This window comes from Manduca sexta, chromosome 7 (assembly GCF_014839805.1).
Source record: "Manduca sexta isolate Smith_Timp_Sample1 chromosome 7, JHU_Msex_v1.0, whole genome shotgun sequence".
Lineage (NCBI taxonomy): Eukaryota > Metazoa > Arthropoda > Insecta > Lepidoptera > Sphingidae > Manduca > Manduca sexta.
This window is the reverse complement of record NC_051121.1, coordinates 796311-814821: the sequence shown is the minus strand read 5'-3', so window position 1 is coordinate 814821 and position 18511 is coordinate 796311. Positions and strand designations below refer to the sequence as shown.

Sequence of the window (18511 nt, the reverse complement as noted above, 5' to 3'; positions counted from 1 at the left end):
CATAGTTGGTCAAGTACGATGACGGGAAGTTGGTGTATTACGATGTAGGGTACTAATCCGAATCAATTCGATTACCTGACCTGAGAATTGAACCCGCGACTTCACTGATGCGTTAGCACTAGAAGTCTTGGTCAATACGAATGTCTACCCAAGCCATTAGTGAGGTGATTGACTCTGGTAGCCTATAATTTTGCGCTAGCTTAACACCGTTCAACGATGACATCCAACTAGGCAGGGTGGTATAGAGTCTAGACGAAGTATTTTTTTATATGCATATATGCAGAGTGGTGTCTAATGGTATCTAGGCACCTTTTCTGCCTTCTAGTCGTCTAGGGCGTAGGAATAAGTTTTGAGGGTTTGCTTTGCTTTCGTTTGATAAAAAACCCTAGCCATAAGCAGTCTTGTTTATTTCGCAAAGTTATGCTTAGTTAAAACACTAATTTACTTGATCAATTGTAAGTCAAAACCTGCATCTCGCCTCTTAATAAGGTTTAAACTAGGAATCGATGATGTTTTTAACAGCTATTTAAGCAATTCTTAACCACCTCTTAACTCTAAAACAAGTTTATAAGTAAGACTAAAGATGCTAAATCCCACGCTCATTACCATATCACATATCAGTTTACTAACCTATTTAAAATCACTTATAGTTTCATGTACAGTTGCATCACTAGACAGTTAATGTGTTAATAAGTGAAGATTACGCGCGGAACAGGAAGCGTCAAACGAAAGTGGATGGTCACAGTTGACTTACCACAAGATATTACGAGTAGTGTTTCGTTTTTAAAGTTGATAAGTGCTAATATTCATTATTACGATGAAATGGTCAAAACATAGTGTATTTTTATGAAATAATGGAAAATTGAGAATGGGTCATTTCATGGTTACTTAACTTCTTTGCCCAAAAATATTGATACCAGAGGCATTATTGCTCCCGCCCTATACCTAACAATGTATGAAATATGTTATAGGAACCCAAATGTATGTCTGGAAATACTGCAGGTAAAAGTCTCAGAACAATGACAAGCATAGAAGTAACACTATGACATTTAAGTGTACTCTGTCTTAGACAGCAAGAAATTTAATTGTGTTGCGATCCCTTCTGACATCTTATCGATATCGATAGATGCTTTGTCTATCGGCTATGGTAAATTCACAGACCTGCTAAAATAAACACTTTTCGGTCAGTCAACTACAAACCGTTGCAAATTGCTATTTTAGATAAAGGCTAAAAAGATATCAAAACCCTGATTTGGTATTCAAGTACCAAAAAGTCTGGGTATATAAAAGCACTCGGTAAAAAGCTGTTAAATTACAATAAACTATAGAACTACCGGCGTTCTTCCAGCTAAATTTTATCCAATTTTCATTTGCTATTTACAGCAGTTTCCATGCCTTCCGAAACGTCATTTACTAAACACAAAAATGGTTTAGCATTTAGATTATTAAATTAAGAAAATGTTAGAAATTTCGGAAGGAATGGAAACCGCTGTAAGTAACAAACAAGAAATCGGCCGGAATTTCGTCTAGGAGAAAGCCAGTACGCCTTCTGTTCTTTTCTGACTTTCTTAGGCATTAAAAGATACCCAAGAAGTGGGATTTGACAGAAGCTACTAAAATGGGACAGTAAAATTAAAACACAGTGGTATCATTCATGTCACATATGTTTGATAACTTATTTCAATGTTAATAAAACTTTGTCGAAATGCTTAGAGCAAACACGGTGCTGTTTTTTCCAATGCCAATTGGGACGAGCTATGGCAACGATCCATTTTTGCCTCATAGCATCATCTGTGGGGAATCTGCAATGAAACACATTGTATGAAACACACTATGAAAATCAGACACTTTCCTCGACCCCAGCCTTTGCGCACGGTTTCCAAGTGGCTTTTACCACTACACCACCGTATATTGAAAGTATAAGGCAATTTATGCAAAATAGTAAACTACAATATACATACATCTATGTTATCGACAGAATATGCAGCACAACACTATTGAACACGACTACGTAAATTGGTAAAAATGAAAAATACTTAATAATGACTGTATCGAATGGCCAACAGCTGATTATAATATGACTACAGTATAATAAAGTATAATTAATAACACTTTTTGCACTTATGTACAGGGTTTAAGCAAATATATTAGGTTTTTTGTTTACTCACGGATGGAAGCTGATGATTTCAGTTTCATTTTATTTACTAGAAGAATGAGATTTACACCCCACAATAATGCAGGCCATTGCTTGTTCCTAGGGCTATATTTTACTTAAACAGCACTGTGTTTTCATTAAAATTAACAACAAAAATATTAAACATGTAGCCACTTTTGACAAGCACGCGCTGAAGTATAACGTAACTAAATTGTGTGGGCGCGTTTGTGACATTGTTTTGAGATTGGCAAGTTGGAACATTTGACATTTTATTTGCTTTTTAATTCTTCATCATAAAGATGACCAAAGGTAACCATTTGATTATTTTAATGTGTACGCAAGCCAACCTTAGCAACATAATATTTGTCTCATTCTGTTCAACAGTTTTGGCCTATTTGAAAAAATAGGATAAGTATATGAGGGTAATTTAGATTCCTTCTATGCTTGTTCTTGTTCTGAGGTAAAAGTTTTATACATAAACAAGACATATGTCAGTTACAGCCATAGATATATTTTTGAATGTCTATTGTCAGTAACAGATGAACTGAGTTGGTAATCCATCAATATATTAGCAATCAAATAAGTATACAGTAAAAAAAAACTTAAAAATCGATTTATTATAAACCATAAATATTGCATAAGTCTTTACGTAAATGACATGTTTTTTACTTCACTTTAATGAACTTCCACTCCAGCTCATACACTCCCACTGATGTCTGGTTCTTCTCATCATAATCCACCCATTCTTTTTCAGATAAGTCCACATCTTCAAACTTCTTACCTGCGACAAATATCAGTATAAAGTATGTTTAGTCTAGTGCAAGATTCTCATTGTAAAATTCTGATTGATGGGGCTAGCAAAAATGCAAACAATTCTTAAATTATTAATAAAAAATTAAAAAAACATGAATGAATAACAAAAAATTATATTTATTTAAAAATTTTACTGATAATCAATATTAGGCTAATAGTATAAACAAAAAACAAATTGGATTACTCTATAAAATATAAGATTTCACTTGACATATACATTAAGATGCAAGTTTGATCATGTCTTAAATAAAATTCTGCAAGTCTTACCATCATCCTCTGCCTCAGCAATCCACCCAGACTTGGGCTCGAAATCCACTGGCTCCACCCCTCTGCAGTCAAATATTACAATAGTCTTGAACTTGCCTACATCATTGTTGGTGTATTGACCTGCAAGAAACAACTTTGAGATTGTTGCTAACAATAGCTTGTTTCAGTGAAATGAAACTATTTTAGGGATTTTTTTGTGGTTATTTATATTATTATTTTCACCCTGAGCTTTTGTCGGATGAAGAAAGTAAATGTCTTATAATTTTGATGAAATTAATAATGTCAAGGAGCATTAATCAAAATGTAAACCAAAGTATAGGTTAAATACCTTAATCAAGTTTAATATTATTATTGTCTATAAATAATTACAGACCTAAGTATCTTTAAAACTGAAGTATCTTATTGATTATGATACTTAAAACAACTGTATCATGTGGAGGCCTATGTCTATGTGTATCAATATTGCTGTATTAATTTAATACATATGTAGATCACCCTGCTGTTACAATATATAATAATATAATACTTTATAATAATAAACTGTAACTACTGGACATAATAAGACATAACATCTCATGTCTCAGGAGGGCGAGCGCAATGGAATATTAAACAATACTTTATAATTCAAGGTTTTGGATGGTGTTTCTACTGTTTATGGGCAGTCGTACCGCTAACCATCAGGCGAACGGCAAGCTCGTCTCGTCGTTCAAAGCAATAAAAAAAAATCACAATGTGACTCTTGTTTATACAAGTAATCAATAATGTATAATGCTATTATCTACAAGGGGTCAGACATCAATCATTTAGGTTATATTGTATGTACTTACCATTACTGCCCTCAATAACATCCATACTATTCTCCCTCGAACACAATTTGCATTTAATCAGCAGGTTTGTCTCCGACCTGTTGTGTTTTTGAGGTATTTTTTCAGCTTCGGTGAGATCGTGAAACTTTTCCGACACTTCGCCACAACTTCCGCACTTTAATTTTAGAAACCATTGGTAATACGGATGGTTTGTGTACAGTTTCTCTATGCATTCCAAATTTGCTTGTATTTGAAGGGCGATTTTAACCATTTTTTGTCGTGTATATTGAAATCTCACTTTTTAATTTCTAGAAAATGCAACACGAAAACAAATCAAAATGGACTATTCTGTCAATGTCATACGTAAAACGTCAGTGTCAATTCTGGAAATCCACAGATTATTAAATATGCTTATGTGTAGAATATAACTTCCTTGGTAGAAACTTATTCGGTAGTGTTTGCTCAAAGGGGAGAGAAAACATCCTAAAACATAACAGGTACAAAGGCAGAACAATAATAGCGCATTACCGCACCTTATTCATTTCATTCCTAGACATTTTTTATTTAAGGTGAATACAACAATATTAGCCAGTCACAACAGCTCTATGGCTACGCACTGCGAAGGCTGCCATGCCGTCAGCACTGAGAAACAGACTTGTTATCACAGCTTTACTCCGTCCTTAGATAAAAAACGTCTATGAATAAGAAGATTAAACTTTAAACGAAAATGAAGTTGATATTTGAATAACAATATATTTGGCTATTTTATTCATAAACACATCTTGTTGGTAGAATAGTTAATACTACAAGTTTCATCTCTATTCTATAGATTGAAGTGTATTACATCAAGCAAAGAATATAATTTATTCATACTTAGAGTAGGTAATAATTAATGTAAATACGACGTTTATCCGCGGGGCAAAGGCGCAATCCTAATGGAGTTTCCTTGAGCATCAGCTTGGAGTGTGAGGCCCATTTCTTGGAGTACTTCATTGTCAACAGGAGCTTGAAGAGTTATCTTGGATATCACCTCCTAAAATAAGAACAAAAAACACTTATGTATTCAGTATTATACAATATAATGAAACCTGCAAAATAAAATTACAATAGAAGGAGAATTTTAATTGTATCAATAATTTCAATCTGCCTAGCATGAAAAAAAGTTTTGAATAGAAAATATTTTGGCAAATATTAGTAAAAGTTTTTAAAAAGAAGTGCCTTATTTTTATTGTCTATCTATTTTTATAACAAAATATTTTATTCAGTTGATAGTATTATACCTGGTTTTCAGGACAATTTTCACATAAATTGCGCACAGCAAAAATGACCCACTGCATTATCACTGAATTAATATTAAGGAATAATTATATTCATTCATAAATTTTATTCTAATACTCATAGTTCTGATAAAAGATATGTAGAATTATTAAATTGTAGTTTAAAATTCATATAGAACTTAAATACACATTTATTTATTATTTGTAGTACAATCTAAATTATATTGGCTCCCAATAATACAAATTTGAAATTGATTCAAGGATTTTAAATTATTGATTGATGAAGTTGATTAAAAACTTATGTGTTGTTTTCAGATCGAAACATAAGACATTTTGTAAAATATCTGGAATTACTCTTGAAATCTGTAATGATATTAATTTAACAATTTTTAACTACACTTTAACTGGATAAAAGTTTTTTCTAACATAGTTTGAATAAGAGAGCCATGACATAATCGGAAGCAACTTTTTGATACATCAATTTGCCATCACTAATAAAGGTAATTGTACTGGAGTAATTTTTTCGACGTGAATGGTACTGAAAAAGAAGAATGTATAATAAAATAAGATAAATTATTTTAAAAAGGATACGAGGATTGCGAGCGTCGATGTTGCAGCAGTCGAGAAGTATCGGAATAACGTCCAGTTCCCGCATCTGGAACAAGAAATCACAATTATTTATTAAAACTTTAAAGCAATGGTGACAAAATACATTTATCAAAAATAAATATAAATACACATGTTACTTTTTAATTATAAAATATTTAACACAGAGATAATAATCCGTATCAGTACCTGTTTCTTGTTTTCAGGATTCTTCCAACACAAGTTAGCCAGCGTACGCACGAGAGCCGCCTTGAACCCGAACGCTACGTGTCTCTCTACAGTTTCAACGCATGTTACAGCTTTCTTAGGCGTGCTCATGTCGACTGCGCCCAATCTGTAAATTGATATTGACATTAAAAATAAAGAAATATATTTACTTAGGCAATGCAGTAATTATTGAGGTTAAAATTATCTTATTATTAATTGAAATATTACCTTGTCTTTTGAGATTCTGGCGAATCGATCTTCACAGATGGGACTTTATTTGCCGCATTATCATCAGATATTTTGACTTCTTTGGCTGGTTCGCTCTTCTTTTCCACATTGGCATTATCTCCCCTAGTTTTATCAGAAATTCCGAGGATCTTTTGTAACTGCTCACTGAGATCGAAATCCGTAGACAGGTTTTGACTTTTCTTCACTTCTTTTGGAGTGTCTGGGGATTGTTTCTGAGATTCAGTCTCTTGCGGCATATCTGCCAAAGGAGGAGATATTTCACTCGGCGACGCCTTTACTTCACTTTTGACCTCCTCTTTAGGTAAATGTATTTCTGTAGGCGGGTCATTGGGCGTGCTTTCCTGAGAATCGGTCCTGCTATTGCTGTTTGGCTGCAGATCAAGCCTTGGCTGTAAAGCGACTGGAATCACTTCCGCGATTGTGTTCATACTGCCGTTTGGCGACGATGAATCTATTATAAGTGGCGGTTCAGTGTCATCGCCCATGTCTATTTTGTGTTCAAGGCTTATTCTCCGTGTGGGTAAAGATATACGGTCATCGCCAGTTTTTGGTACCGAGCTACTGCGTTTGTATGCTACTTTAGAGAGATCTGCGTCAATTTTGACTGAGTTACTCCTGCCATTTTTCATTTCTGGCAGGGATTCGGTGAACTTTATAGGTTGTTGGAGACTGTCTAGGGTGCTTTCCAGCCTGTCCATGTATGGAGGCATTTCAGTACATTCAAAATATTGTTCGCTACTTTCGGATTCTGTGCACTCTGAGGTTGTCTCGTTGCAGGAGAGCATGTTGTCTGCAGAATCGTTTTTGGTTAAGGGAACTGGAACAGTTATCATTTTTATTAATAGTGTTATTATATAGTTAAAACACACATATGCAAAATATATAAATAATTATTTACAGAACAAAATGGTTTAATTTATATGAAATAATAATCATATGAAGAAATACATCTACAGAATACTATTTACACTTGATTATATTTGCCATTGGTTTTGGAGAAAAGCATTGCTGACAAATAATGTTAAAGACACTTTTATTAAAAAAAAATCCTATCTAATTACAAAAATTATTCAATAAACATTGCCATTTCTGACTTTAAACACACATGTATTTTTTAAGTTAGGTAATGTAAGAGAACATAAGTTATAAATTACTTACTTTCAGGTGGAGTAGTGGCTGCCATAACATTTTCATCATTAATAAGTTGTTTACCAGTAGCAGCATACAGTTTGTTTATTGACGAAAAGAAGTTACTACTCTGCTTACCAAGCGTGTGAATTGCTTGAAGAAGAACTGCAAACAATTAAATGCGAATTAGAAATAATAAATGAAGTACATTTAGAAATTAATGGTGTGAAAACTAGGAATTAATCTGAGAGACACTTTTAGTCCAATAATTTTAGTTTGTGTGTATACCCTCTGTTTTAACTAAGTTACCTGGTTGCTATATAATAAATTTAGTTTCTTTTTATGTGACAAATATATTTCCCTAATTAATTAAATATTGAAGGAAATGCATAGTATGATTGGGTTACTTACAAGCACAATTGATAAACAAAGATGTGTCGCTCTGCAGACAATCCATGTAGGCATCCATACTTGACGCAGTGGCAATGATCTCCAGTAGAAACACGACTTCTTGCGGTTCTATTGTATTCACGTATTTATCAACGGTCTTCAAAATACAATCAGATTTACTTTTAAACTCATGTGCCATGAACTTGACAAAGTTTACTGATACGTTAATATCTTGTGATTCATTCGACATCAGTATATTATATGCTAGGTTCAAAACCAGCATTCTACACTCTGGTTCAAGTTTGGAATACAATTTCTCGATGTAAGTATTCTCAACTCCAATAAGATATTCAATAATCAAATGTGGGTACTCAGTGTTGTCATTATTGTACATGTATGCTAATGAATTAAGTAACATAACATCATCCGCTGGCAACACATTCGGCTGACCTAGCAGGATATTGTACACAATCATAGCAGCAGCTGTTGCAATTTTGTCATTCTGTCCAATTAAACAATTTAATATTATTGTGTCGAATTTATTCCAAATCATGATTTGATTGAACGGGTTATTGACAACAAGGTTTCCTAATGTTTGCACAAGAACAGTCATGCATTTCATGAGCTCCTCATTCAAGAAATTAACGCTGGGGTGTTGGTATTCTGTTGCTAACACATACATAGAGTCTAGTATTGAAAGTTCTTTTGAGATATAGGTTTGCATTTTAGTGCCGGCAGCACCACAGGAACGAACCAGTCTGAGACATTGCTCGGCGACAGCCAGAGTGCTGCGATTGTATGAAGCCTGTTCAACATCTAATCTCATTATGTGGAGAACTTCAGCTATAAGACGCAGTGTATATTCTGATGCTTTTTTTCTGAAATGAAGGTTATTATTTGTAAAAAAAATTGACCAAAATGCCAGTGGTATATAGTAGGGATGTAACAAAGTTAAATTTATTGGGAATGAAAGTGTAATAATAACTGGAAGTTCCAACTTAAGTCAGAGTCGAAGCTCCGTAACATTCCTGGTATATAGTTTGTTCAAGAACAATAGGTAAATACTTGATTGTTGTTTGCAACCATGAATTTAAAACAAAGCTTGGAGGGATAAATTGAGAAGTCAGAAGACATAATCTAACTCACAAATAGGTTTATTGAAAATATAACATTCCATACCTGATTTCTAATTACCTTTGCAGTTTGATAATATATGTCAAATTTAAATACACTGGCCAGAGGCCAAATAAAAAATAATCACAGTGTGGCAAATTTTTCAATAGGAATATGAATAATATTTTACAAAGAGACTTCTATATATACCATATTTAGAAACTTAATTTGTTTATAAGTGTGTTATACAAAAAATATGCAATTAATATTCAAAATCTCTCATTAATATTACGTAAAACATGTAACAAAGATAACCAAAGAATATTATGAAAATAAACAAGAGGCTACGTAGTGCGAAAAACTTTTAAGTAGCGAAAATGGATTTCTATTAAAATGTCTGGCCGTAGATTTGACTGCAACGCTTTTATTTGCATCGTTTTAGGACCGGGGATTCAAAATAATATCCTGAGGATTTAATCATGCTATTAACGTGGTAGAATATAAGCTTACGGTCGTAGTCGGCCAGTTTCGGCATCGCGAGAAAGTTGCGCCTCCGCGCGTAACATCTCCTCTACAGCGTCCCATTCTCCTGTCTCCAGCTGGAAATTAATTAGCTTAGCGTCTAATAAAATTTCCTCCGCGAACCACACGCTTTTATCTCGAGACATTATGAAAATTGAAATAGAAATAAGAAAAATAGACGCACATTTGATAATCCTGTTTGACAATTAATGTCAAGTGACAGATGTCATGTGGGAATTGATATGTCAGATGTGATCATTGGATGTGATTGACAGATATATAAAAATGATAGCAACACATTAGACCGAAATAGATATATAATCGACTAAATCATTTATTTCGGTAATTTATAAATTATAATGATGTTGCCGCTGTAAATAAACGAAATCATAATAAATCTAAAATGCGCAATCTTGTTGGTCCTACTGGATATTTAGATACTACCACTGTTTTAATAACGATGGTTAGGTAAAATGATTTTATATATATTTACAAGTAGCCGTACCCTAAGGTTGTACACAAGTAATAAATATTTTCAGTTTTCTTGAAAGCTGGCAAATGACTATGTAAAATCTTTTTACTTTTTACCCGCCTGTATAGAAAACATAAAGGAAATCTTTACGATTTCCTAGTTTGCAATTTTAATTATAATCAGTTTTTATGATCTTGTTGTTTGTAATGAATACTTCACGTTCATAATTTGTATAATATTTTCTTTTTATTACCACAAACATTCAGTAATATTACAAAATAGGTAGTTTTTTTAGAAGTAGTATGTTCACCCTGAGCGGTGATAGTCGCTTGCTCCCGCCCCCGCACCACCGTCGGTCGAACGAACAAACGGCAAGAATGGCATTTGTGCGTGAAATTACAACAGTTTTTATGTGAACAACTGCATATTTCTCACAATAACGACTTGGACCGGCGACCTTTGCTGCAACAGTGCAATTATAATACGAAGTGCTACGTTATGTGTTGTTTTAGAGCGTTTTTGTGTAGAAAATTTTTTAAGTGACTTGTACGGGGTGGTATCCCGTGGATTTGGTTTCGTTGTGCCGTGCAATAATGGACATGCTTCCCGCTAACATCGTCGGAATTTAAAACATTCGGTGAGTCATCAACGTTTTGAGAGGTAAACTCGCGTAGACAGTTCTACTGGTCTTGCATTCTCTAAAAATATCTTTTGTAAACTTGCAATGGTATACGGTGTCGTTTTCCTTTCGCTATTTATAACGTATATATTTTGTTTTGTCCAACGCTTCCTCATATTCTACGTGGGAAAGAATGAAAACATTCCTATTTTATTTTGGTTACACAAAAGTTCTATATTTTGCGTATGTTTTGTTGCTTTTATGTGGTAATCTCTGTGAATAACTTGTTGTCTCCTTCGAAACCAGTTATATAATTGAGAAAATAAATATTTAAGTGTTTGTATCCTAATCAGTGAATGAAAAGTACTACTTTCGCGTTCCAGAACTGTCCAAAACAGCTTAATTCAATGCTGTTATCAAACAGTATCATTATCAGTGATTTGCATCGTTATTGCCGCTTACATAGCTCTGTGTGTAAATATCATAGTTTCATTTTGATATGTCAGAACTATCTAATCCATGTAATATGTGAGACTGTGTCAGTAACTCACACTTTCCAGTAAGTTGACTTATTTTCCAAGAAATGTAGCAAGGTCTTCTAATAGCTGTTGTAATCGGTTAAATCCTATGCAAGAAATGACCAATGATCAACACTGTAATATAAGAAGACAGATATTAACTAATAAATTATCAAAAAAAAACTTCATAACTTGACTGCTAGTGTCATCCTCTCTCTATATTCAGAAGACAAACAAAAGAACCTAAAAAATAATGCTTCCCATTATCTATGTGAAATACCAATTGTCTCTCCCTATACCACATTCATGTGAGGTTATTGAAACACACTTTAGCCAAACATTGCAGAAACTTGCTTAATTGTCACAACTGGCTGCTTGCTTGACAACAGCTCCTCTGTGAAATACTCAGGGTTGATTAAAGTGTTATAGTCTGGATTGACAAATAAGTATATTATATTAGTTTACAATTAATATTTTCATCCATGATTATAGACATTAGTATTATGATATTAAAGGCCAAATACAAGATGCAAGTAAATTTTATTTGTCAGTCTATGATATTAAACAGCTAATGTAGATAGGGCTCATTTTATTATTCGGGATCATGGAATATTAGAATGTGACTTTTGTATTTGGTCGGCTTATACATTTATATGATGAGTAGTATTTACTCAGGAGCTTTGAAACAGTCCCTAAATGTTTATTTACAAGTATAATAATGAATTAAAATAGAGTTTTAATTCAAACCTCAGCTGTCAAATAATTAATTTTATCTGAACCCTAAATTATTACATTATACAAATAATATTTATGTAATTTTTCTTTGGATAGGTTACAAGAGCTATTAATGGAATTACTGAAATAAAAATAAAATACTTTATTTATTACATAGGTGAACAAAGTTGCACTTATGATACATCAAAACAATTTGTAAGAATAATTATTATTTCTAAATAACACTTAAGATCACTTATATAACTATGGACATTTTAAATTATAATACAATAAATAGATCTAAAAAGTCTTTCATTATTAGAAAATTATAATTTATGATATATATAATTACAATATATAATATATAAAAACGGCTGAAATTTGTATGGTATAAAAGATTGACTTAAAAACTTATTAAACCACTTTCATTTGTTACAATTGATTATGTCATCAAGTGATACATCTCTGTTGATAAATGTTACTTATTCACAGAAAGGATGTGTATTGCCAAACCACATCTAAACATTGAATCATTGTTCGTATTTATGCTTATGTTATGTGTTAGTAACACTGATTTGTTAAAAAATTTAAGAAATTTTATTATTACAATTATTTTTTAAGCATATAATTATTTAATTAAAAAATGCATGTATAACTTGGGATATTATAGCTTCTCATTACTAACAGAACTCTCTGAATCCAAAAAAGATAAACTTGTTGTTCATATAGTACAAATTAAACTTATACTAAATCCATATAGCTTATTTGTACAATTATTATATTTGGGTTTGTTCCTTCTTACTCAACTAATATTTTGAAAACTTTAATCACTCAATGCCAAAGCCCAGTAAAGGGAGAACACAGTTGACAATCTAAAAATAAATCTTAACAAAGAAATACGTATACAATGTAAGCATCACCTAATAATCTGACCTTATTCCGCCCTTTGTGGAGGTGGGACAAGCATAATTGGCTCACTGAATAATTTAGCTCAGAAGCCCATGAAACATTTGGTCCAATGGTTTATTTCTGGACTATTTTAGAATTTATTTCTATAATGTTTAGGATTGTTTTGTTGAAGATGTTTTATCACATGTTTATTAAATGTTTGACTGTCTGAATGTTAATAATTTGTGGTCAACTAAGAGAATTTATTGATATAGTACATTGTGACATTTTGGTAGTTATAAATTCTTTTCTTATTAGAATAATCGTAAATTTAGTATCGATAAACATTGAATATAATAATTGTGAGATAAAAGTAATTTAGTTATTTTTTTGTCCATATTGCAAACAATTAAAATAAGACTAATAATGTTTTTATGGACATATTGGCTATATTATTTACTTTTAATATTTTAACTATGTAGTTGTTTAATATAAAGTAATCAGATATTCTGGTCTATAGTCTCTTTGAGCAGTTAAAAATCAAACTTGTATGTCAATATAATCTAGTATGACCGTGTATGTCACATAATATTTTGCGAAATGATAAGGGAAACAAAACCTATACCTATTTTCTGAGCTATAGATAATTAGTGTTAGAAATCTTTTTAATTTTTCATCCAGAAATTTCAAATCACAAACACATGAGTAGTTAATGTAAAAATATTTATTATAACTTTAATATCATAGTTACTCATACATTAAAAAAAAGTCAGGAAAATGATTTGCTAATACTAAACAAACTTTCGCATTATGAGTTGTGAAGTTATCTTGAGTCTGTGTATGATTCTAATAAGTATTTTATTGTATCATGATTCCTGAAATTACGCTGTTTATAGTGCTCTTAGTAAGAAAACATTGTATAAACGTAATTTTCAATTTTGAATAATTAACAATTTTGCCTGCCTGTGACATACAATAAAATGAATGTTTCTAATTTGCAATAATTTTCTGAAATTATAAAATGTTGCTACACATGCTATTAATATAGTGACACATCTTTGTGGCATCCCTGGATTAGTTTCTGGTTATCCAGCTTCAAGCAGTCTTGCACAATGCTACCAGTAAGAGATAATCATAAAATGAAATACTGAGTGGTGTAGTTGGGGTACGACTGCAGTACTAAGTTCTCGGGTTCTATCCCTAGGCCAGTGATATTGGTTTTTGTACTCAATATCCGTCCGAAGTCTGGAATTTTTTCCCGATGTGGCGATAAGCTCGCCCCCTATAAAATCATGGGATGTAACATACACAGTGGAAAGTGGGTGCACCTGTTGCGCCTCTGCTTACCCCTTCGTAGCTAAAGGCGTGTGCATGTGTTCTTACAATCAGATGCACTGGCGTCACATAATCATGTCTGTATATTTAAATTATAGATACTACAAAGACTCGGGCTTAAATCAATTGCTCAATTTATTATGTTTGAACGTGTTACATTCGTTGCTGCAGGTTTCCATCTGGGATGGATGAGGGGTTGCTGAACGACTTGCTGGAGTGCTCCGTGTGCCTCGAGCGGCTGGACACCTCCTCGCGTGTGCTGCCATGCCAGCACACCTTCTGTCTCAAGTGTTTGAAGGTACGAACTGCTAGTGGAACACCGATTGTATAAACTATAACGAATGTAAAGTTTGCGTCAATAGCCGTACAGTGGAAAGAGGGGAATAGGGATGCATGTCGTGAATACGGATAATGATTACCTATACTTATGGAGAGGAAAAGTTTGTGAGTATGTATGTAGGTTTACGAGTCAAACTCTGAAACAACTTCACTGATTTTGAAAATTCTTTTACGAATAGGAAGTTAAATCATTTCTGAGTGCTATTTTTGTGGATTACATCTATCTATATCTATACTTATAATAAATCTGTAGAGAGGTCAATTCTGTACATGAAATATATTTCCAAAATAACTATCAGGGGGTGATTAGGGAACGATACTGATGCCAAAAATGCAATTAGTAATTTTTTTGTCTGTCTGTCTGTCTGTCTGTATAACCGTTATAGAAACAAAAACTACTCGACGGATTTTAACCAAACTTGGTACAATTATTTGTCATACTCCCGTGCTGGTTATAGTATACTTTTCATCACGCTACAATTAATAGGAGCAGAGCAGTGAAGGGAAATGTTGGGAAAACGGGAGAAGTTACTCCATTTTTTAAGCTTCCGTCGCGTGTGCAACCTTAATGGTTGAAGCTACACAGAAATCATGTATGACGGAAATGTTCTCCTTAAAATTATGTAAAAAATATCCCACGACAGCATATGTCTATCTTTTATGGTTGACTCACAATAACACGTGTAACTCCCGATAGCTTAGCAGTTCGAAGCTTTCTCATTATATTTGTCTACTCTTACGTTTATAACACTCTCAGTCATCCCTAATTAAAAAAGTTAACATTATTAAATATTCCATAAAAAAGAATCATAGAAATCGGTATAGAAACACCAAAGTTATCCATGAAATACGCTAATAATAAGCCATCATGCGTGAATACTGAATCATGCTATAAGGATTATTTTTGTATATATATAAGGTGGCGAACGCACAGGCAGGTGGCTTGCTTGGCACCTAGAGGCTAGCCAATCACCTAGCGAGTAGCTTCGTAAAAAGAACATTCTCGAACGTTCGCGACCGGCTCCATTTTTGAAGTCCGAAATCCACGCGGGCGAAGCTGCGAGCGGAAGCTAGTTTATAATATTTTTGCTAAATAGTTCGGTTACTATATGAAATTAATGAAAAGACCAGCATTGCGTCCCTGCCTACACCAATTCACCGTACGCCAATAAAGCAGGAACAGCATGCAATCAGAGTAATGGTCGCGGGAATTTATCTACTAATCAGAAAAATACTGTTTAATTTCAATAGAGTTGAAAATGGTGTACAAGATAATAGGTTGTCGGCGCACGGATAGGAATTAAAAAAATCTTTCGGGGTTTAAAATAATATCAACCCTTCTCTACTGCCAGGAGGTAATGGTCCACCACATTGGCCTAGTGTGGATTGGCAGACTTCACATACCTTCCAAATTTCTTATAGAGAACTTCGTAGGTAGGTTTTCTCGCGATGTTTTGCTTCACCGTTAAGCAAGCGATAATTCAGCAAGGCACATACATAATTTTATAAAATTCAGGGGTGCCTTTGGGTACTGAATCTGTGGACATTCGTCTAGGCAGTCCGTTCTACGCCCAAAAAGACTATCGCCTATAACTGGTGTACATTTAAAGCGTGGTAGATTTAAAAAAATAATGGATTTTAACTGTAAAGTACTTAAAAGCATATGCAAATATCTGCGATATTATGATACTAATGCTGTCTAATTAGTATCATTACAGATAACTCACTTTTACATATTGTATGTACACACGTACGAGTGCAAACAGTCCACGTTTACAGTAGGATTTAATTCTTCGCTTATCTCATTTTACGAGTTGCTATATCGAACTTGCGTAGTTATAACAATAACATCACGATCTGTATTCTCTACATTCTACAATATAGATTCCACGCGGAATTTTTGTCGTGTTATTTCAATACGTGTGAATAGTCACGTAATGTATTAAATAGGAAATAATAAGAAATTTTGCGGCGTTTATTAAAGCAGTATGGAGCAGTGGTAAAGGGTGAAATTTACCGAAGGGGAACTCGGCACAACATATAGGTACTTCTTATATGCATTAATGCGGTCTGCAAATCGATCTGATGATTATTACATTTTACATAAGTTACAAAAGGGAAGTCGGCAGGAATTAGCTTGTATGGACCCTTCGCCACTGGTCTACGATATCATGAGGGTATCAGGAGGGGGGGGGGGGGGGGGTGCAAGGGCAAAAACTTGACACGACTCCGTGTCGTTTTATTGTGATTGGCTGAGAGATTAACACGTGACGCGTTGGACTCTCGATCAATCAGAAACATTCAAATTAAACGACATGGACTTACGAGTCGCGTTTTTTGGGACATTCTAAGGAGCATAATAAACGCAGCGATAACCTAGTTGGTTGTGGAACGGACTGCTGAGACGAATGTCCGTAGGTTCAAAACGCAAGGGCACACCTTTGAGATTTTTTTAGGATTATGTGTGTATTCTATGTGAGTTATCACGTGCTTTAACGGTGAAGGAAAACATCGTGAGGAAACTTGCATACCCGAGAAGTTCTGTGTAGGAATTTTGAAGGTGTGTGAAGCCTACCCATCCCACTAGACCAGCGTCGTGGCGGACTAATTTGTCATGCCTCTCAGCAGTAGCAGAGGCCCGTGCCCAGCAATAGGACAGTGTATAATACAGGGCTAATATTATATTATAATGTACATATATTAAATGATAAACGCAATAAATACTTGTAAAGATGGCACGCATCGCGATTCAGTTGCGCTGGTTCACATTCATTGATACTACAATGATGATTGTTATCGTAAACATTTCACTATCTACGCGTTGAAGACGCACGGGATCCAATCAAGCCGTGCGTAGAGTCATCATCTAGCCTATATAAATACCATGTGCATAGATATCGAACATTAACAATGTATTGAGGATGGCTTGTTGAAAAATCTCTGTTTCAGACAATTATTATCACTCAAATGTTATCAAAGGCGAAAGTAAACAAATCCTCAATAATAACGTGATTAATGTTCCGAAGCAGAAACAGATGAAGTGGGTTTTGTCACAAACTGAAAACTATTAAAAAATTATGAAGCGTTAGGGTTGGCACCTTCGAGTTAATAGCGAAATTAAATACAATTAGTGTTAAGAGGCCAGCTATCACCGCTACGCTAGGTTTGGTTTAATTTAGGTTAATCTATATTTATATACGATTAACATCTCATAGTATTTATCTTCGGGCGAAAATTGTTTCCAAAATTACGGACTCGAACCTTCCTGTATTGGACTGTTGACATAGTCCGATTATGTAATTACGTTGACAATGTACGCGAAGGAAGCCCCTGTAGTGCAGTTTGACGTATTCATGTGAAATATATGTCAAAATAGTTAGTAATACTATCCTATTACTTAATAACGAGGCGAGTAGCTCGCTTGATGTAAACGCCACGTCTATTAAACAGGTACGTTTTACAGATCTTTTTATCATTAAACACTGATAATGAACTGGTCCCTTTATCTGGAGATATGACACGATGATTAGTTTCATAATGTCAAATTACATTGGTCCTTCGAGCGGAATATAACAGTGCGTGCACACTGTTGCTTGACGCAAAATAGACCATGTAAACACAGTACACTCAGTTCAACACTTACAAACGAATCGTGAGATCTACCAACAGTAGAACTCGAAACTACAATCTCGTTGCAAACCCATTTCCTGTATGGAAGTTGTATACAGGATACGAGTCGGATACCCGACACCGTCTGCAACGACCTTCATAAGGTCACAATGTACTTAAGTTAATGTACTACATCCCATGCGAAGTGAAATGTTCATTATAGATTGTATAACAAGTAACGTATTGATGCCGGCCGCCCTTTAGCGGGTACTCTGCTCACGAATTAAGACGGCTAAACACAAACAAACGCTACCGGCTGTATGCTCGCGTACACAATTATTAGCTTAATTTATTATATAATAAATTGGTGGTTAGGTTAATAGAGCGTAGAGACGGTTGGGTTGTTGTATGTTGATAGCAAGACTTTTTTTTATTGCTATGAATGACTAATACATATTTAAAGAGGTGATCGCAAATCACTGTC

The 18511-nt window shown here is 34.0% G+C and overlaps 3 protein-coding genes across 3 annotated transcripts in view; 1 reads left to right on the top strand and 2 right to left on the bottom strand.

The window, feature by feature from the left end:
• Positions 1 to 2747: 2747 nt before the first annotated feature.
• On the bottom strand, positions 2748 to 4435 carry LOC115447415 (UPF0587 protein GA18326). The gene is made up of 3 exons (XM_030174446.2): positions 4063 to 4435; positions 3236 to 3355; positions 2748 to 2936 (listed from the first exon to the last, which is right to left on the bottom strand). Exons 1-3 carry the CDS (start codon positions 4310 to 4312, stop codon positions 2821 to 2823), a joined length of 486 nt encoding a protein of 161 aa, XP_030030306.2. The 5' UTR covers positions 4313 to 4435; the 3' UTR covers positions 2748 to 2820.
• Positions 4436 to 4769: 334 nt separating this feature from the next.
• On the bottom strand, positions 4770 to 9774 carry LOC115447414 (ataxin-10). The gene is made up of 8 exons (XM_030174445.2): positions 9522 to 9774; positions 7920 to 8776; positions 7539 to 7673; positions 6360 to 7197; positions 6114 to 6258; positions 5910 to 5973; positions 5322 to 5383; positions 4770 to 5074 (listed from the first exon to the last, which is right to left on the bottom strand). The coding sequence occupies exons 1-8, from the start codon at positions 9677 to 9679 to the stop codon at positions 4949 to 4951; spliced, it is 2385 nt and encodes a 794-aa protein (XP_030030305.1). The 5' UTR covers positions 9680 to 9774; the 3' UTR covers positions 4770 to 4948.
• Positions 9775 to 10320: 546 nt separating this feature from the next.
• Positions 10321 to 18511, top strand: part of LOC115447426 (E3 ubiquitin-protein ligase SH3RF1) — a 40278-nt gene continuing 32087 nt past the window's right edge. Inside the window, 2 exon segments of the mRNA XM_037436303.1 lie at positions 10321 to 10642; positions 14251 to 14377. Coding sequence (XP_037292200.1) covers positions 14264 to 14377 — 114 coding nt within the window. The 5' untranslated portion in view covers positions 10321 to 10642; positions 14251 to 14263.

Excerpts from the sequence above, each read along its gene's own strand:
- LOC115447415 (XM_030174446.2), bottom strand. The coding sequence starts at position 4,312 with ATGGTTAAAATCGCCCTTCAAATACAAGCAAATTTGGAATGCATAGAG. Across the intron at positions 3,356-4,062 it reads TGTTATTGAGGGCAGTAATG|GTCAATACACCAACAATGAT; the intron begins GTAAGTACATAC and ends TGTTTCTTGCAG. Across the intron at positions 2,937-3,235 it reads TGCTGAGGCAGAGGATGATG|GTAAGAAGTTTGAAGATGTG; the intron begins GTAAGACTTGCA and ends TATTTGTCGCAG.
- LOC115447414 (XM_030174445.2), bottom strand. The coding sequence starts at position 9,679 with ATGTCTCGAGATAAAAGCGTGTGGTTCGCGGAGGAAATTTTATTAGAC. Across the intron at positions 7,198-7,538 it reads AGCCACTACTCCACCTGAAA|TTCCCTTAACCAAAAACGAT; the intron begins GTAAGTAATTTA and ends TAACTGTTCCAG. Across the intron at positions 6,259-6,359 it reads CCAGAATCTCAAAAGACAAG|ATTGGGCGCAGTCGACATGA; the intron begins GTAATATTTCAA and ends ATCAATTTACAG.